Raw genomic sequence first — 1771 nt, forward strand, 5'->3', positions numbered from 1 at the left:
CCACTGGAGCAAGATGGGGAAACCGAGGCCCACGCAGGGAGGGTCTTGCCCTGGGAGCCACCTTCAGGGAGTCTGTGCTTGAAGCCCTTCCTTTGCGGACATGTATGGAGAGAGTGGTCACCGGTCACTGCTGCTGCCGCCTGCCCGCCGCCTGCCCTGCTCCCTGGGCAGCGCGTGCCAGGGCGCAGGGGCTGGTGCTGTCCAGCTGGTGGGACGTGATCACGTTCTTAAAAAAGGCAGTCCAGTCAGGAGAGGGTGGACGTAGCATGGGGAAGGAACGTGGGCAGCCAGCAGGGCAGGCGGGCTCGACTGGGGGGACTGGAGCTCGCAGGCTGGGGGGAAACGCCCTGCGCCCGACTTCGGGTGCCGGCACGCTCGCACCTCGGCCCCACGAAGCGCCTGGAGCCTGGGGCGGGCCGAGCTGAGCGGCACACACCAGCGCCACTCGCCGGCACCTTCCCGCCCTGCAGAGTCCTCTTGGAGAGCTAAAAATACACTTTCTTTTCTGAGACAAGCGTTCATTTTGTAAATTACATACCTTGGTCGTCAACCTTTTAAAATCTAATTTTTCAACTTTCCTTCCTCTGTAACGATGGGAAATTCTGATTCTAGTTAAGTTAGTAATTACGTGGTTTGGCTTTTATAATTTTTAATGACTGCAATGTAGGTGTATTCACAGTTCCGGAACGATTAAAAAGTGACATTTTTATTGAAAAAGAGACTGTACCAAAAATCCTATTTCCTGGCCAAGAGTACTTTGGGGCCCAGACATTCCCTCTGGGCACCTCCAGGAGCCTCACAGCACGGCAGGTGGGGACAGCCCTTCAGGAAGGCCTAGAGTCAGGGCTGCATGGTTTGGGGAACAGCGGGAGGGCCGGCATCAGGTCTGCAAGAGAAGCTTAGTGAGTGCTTGGCTCAGGCCGAGCCCTGGAGGGTGCGTGCTGGGCCGGCAGGCGCCTCCCACCCAGCTGTGACTGCACTCGTGTGTGCACGTGCGTGTGGCCAGCATGAGGCCTCATGACAGCAGGATCAGGTGCTGCATGTCCCTGCCATGTCCTGCGGGGCGGGGACTCCTGCGTCCCAGCACTTCCCTGAGCCACCGCCCGGGCCTAACGTGGCTCTGCCCCTCCTTCCCCTCCCACTCATGGACGCAGGGAAGACCTCGGGTTTAGGTTCATCTCCGAGCAGGTCAGCCACCACCCGCCCGTCAGTGCGTTCTACTCAGAAGGGCTCCACCACGACTTCCTGTTCCACGGCTCCATCTACCCGAAGCTCAAGTTCTGGAGAGAGCGTGGAGGCGGAGCCCCGGGGGACCATCACCCTGGAGCTGCTGGCGTGAGGGTGGTGGGGGAAGGCAGCGTCCTAGGCCTGGGCGCCCCCTGTACGGCTGTGTCCTTCCTCTGCGATCATGGCCGGCCCTTCCGACAGCCAAGACTTTCCCAATGAGACACCTCTTGGGATGGGGTGCTGTGTGGGGGGGTCCTTCTCCCCCGACGGGGGTGGAATTGCCCTTCCTCCTGGCACGGCGGAGCACTGCGGGCCACCCTGGGGTCTGCTTCCTGGCTGGCCCCGACCCTGGCAGACCTCTGTCCCTGGCCACGGGCCCCTCTCCGGGCTGCTCACACGTGGCAGCCGGTGTCCCAGTGTGCGAGGCCCTGGGAGAGGGTGGCAGCTCAGGGCCAGGCAGACAGAGCGTGGGGCCTGGCGTTGGCGCTCAGCCGAGATGCCCACGGTGAGTGTCATGGTGCAGCCTCTGCAGCGTGGGGCGGGG

General features: G+C 62.1%; 1 protein-coding gene across 1 annotated transcript in view; it reads left to right on the forward strand.

The window, feature by feature from the left end:
* OSBPL2 (oxysterol binding protein like 2) overlaps nt 1-1771 on the forward strand; it is a gene marked incomplete at its 3' end in the record, with an annotated part of 38340 nt that overhangs the window by 21332 nt on the left and 15237 nt on the right. Inside the window, 2 exon segments of the mRNA XM_006157729.3 lie at nt 1155-1283; nt 1285-1335. Coding sequence (XP_006157791.2) covers nt 1155-1283; nt 1285-1335 — 180 coding nt within the window.

The sequence above is a fragment of the Tupaia chinensis genome, unplaced genomic scaffold (assembly GCF_000334495.1).
Source record: "Tupaia chinensis unplaced genomic scaffold, TupChi_1.0 Scaffold000558_1, whole genome shotgun sequence".
Classification (NCBI taxonomy): Eukaryota; Metazoa; Chordata; class Mammalia; order Scandentia; family Tupaiidae; genus Tupaia; species Tupaia belangeri.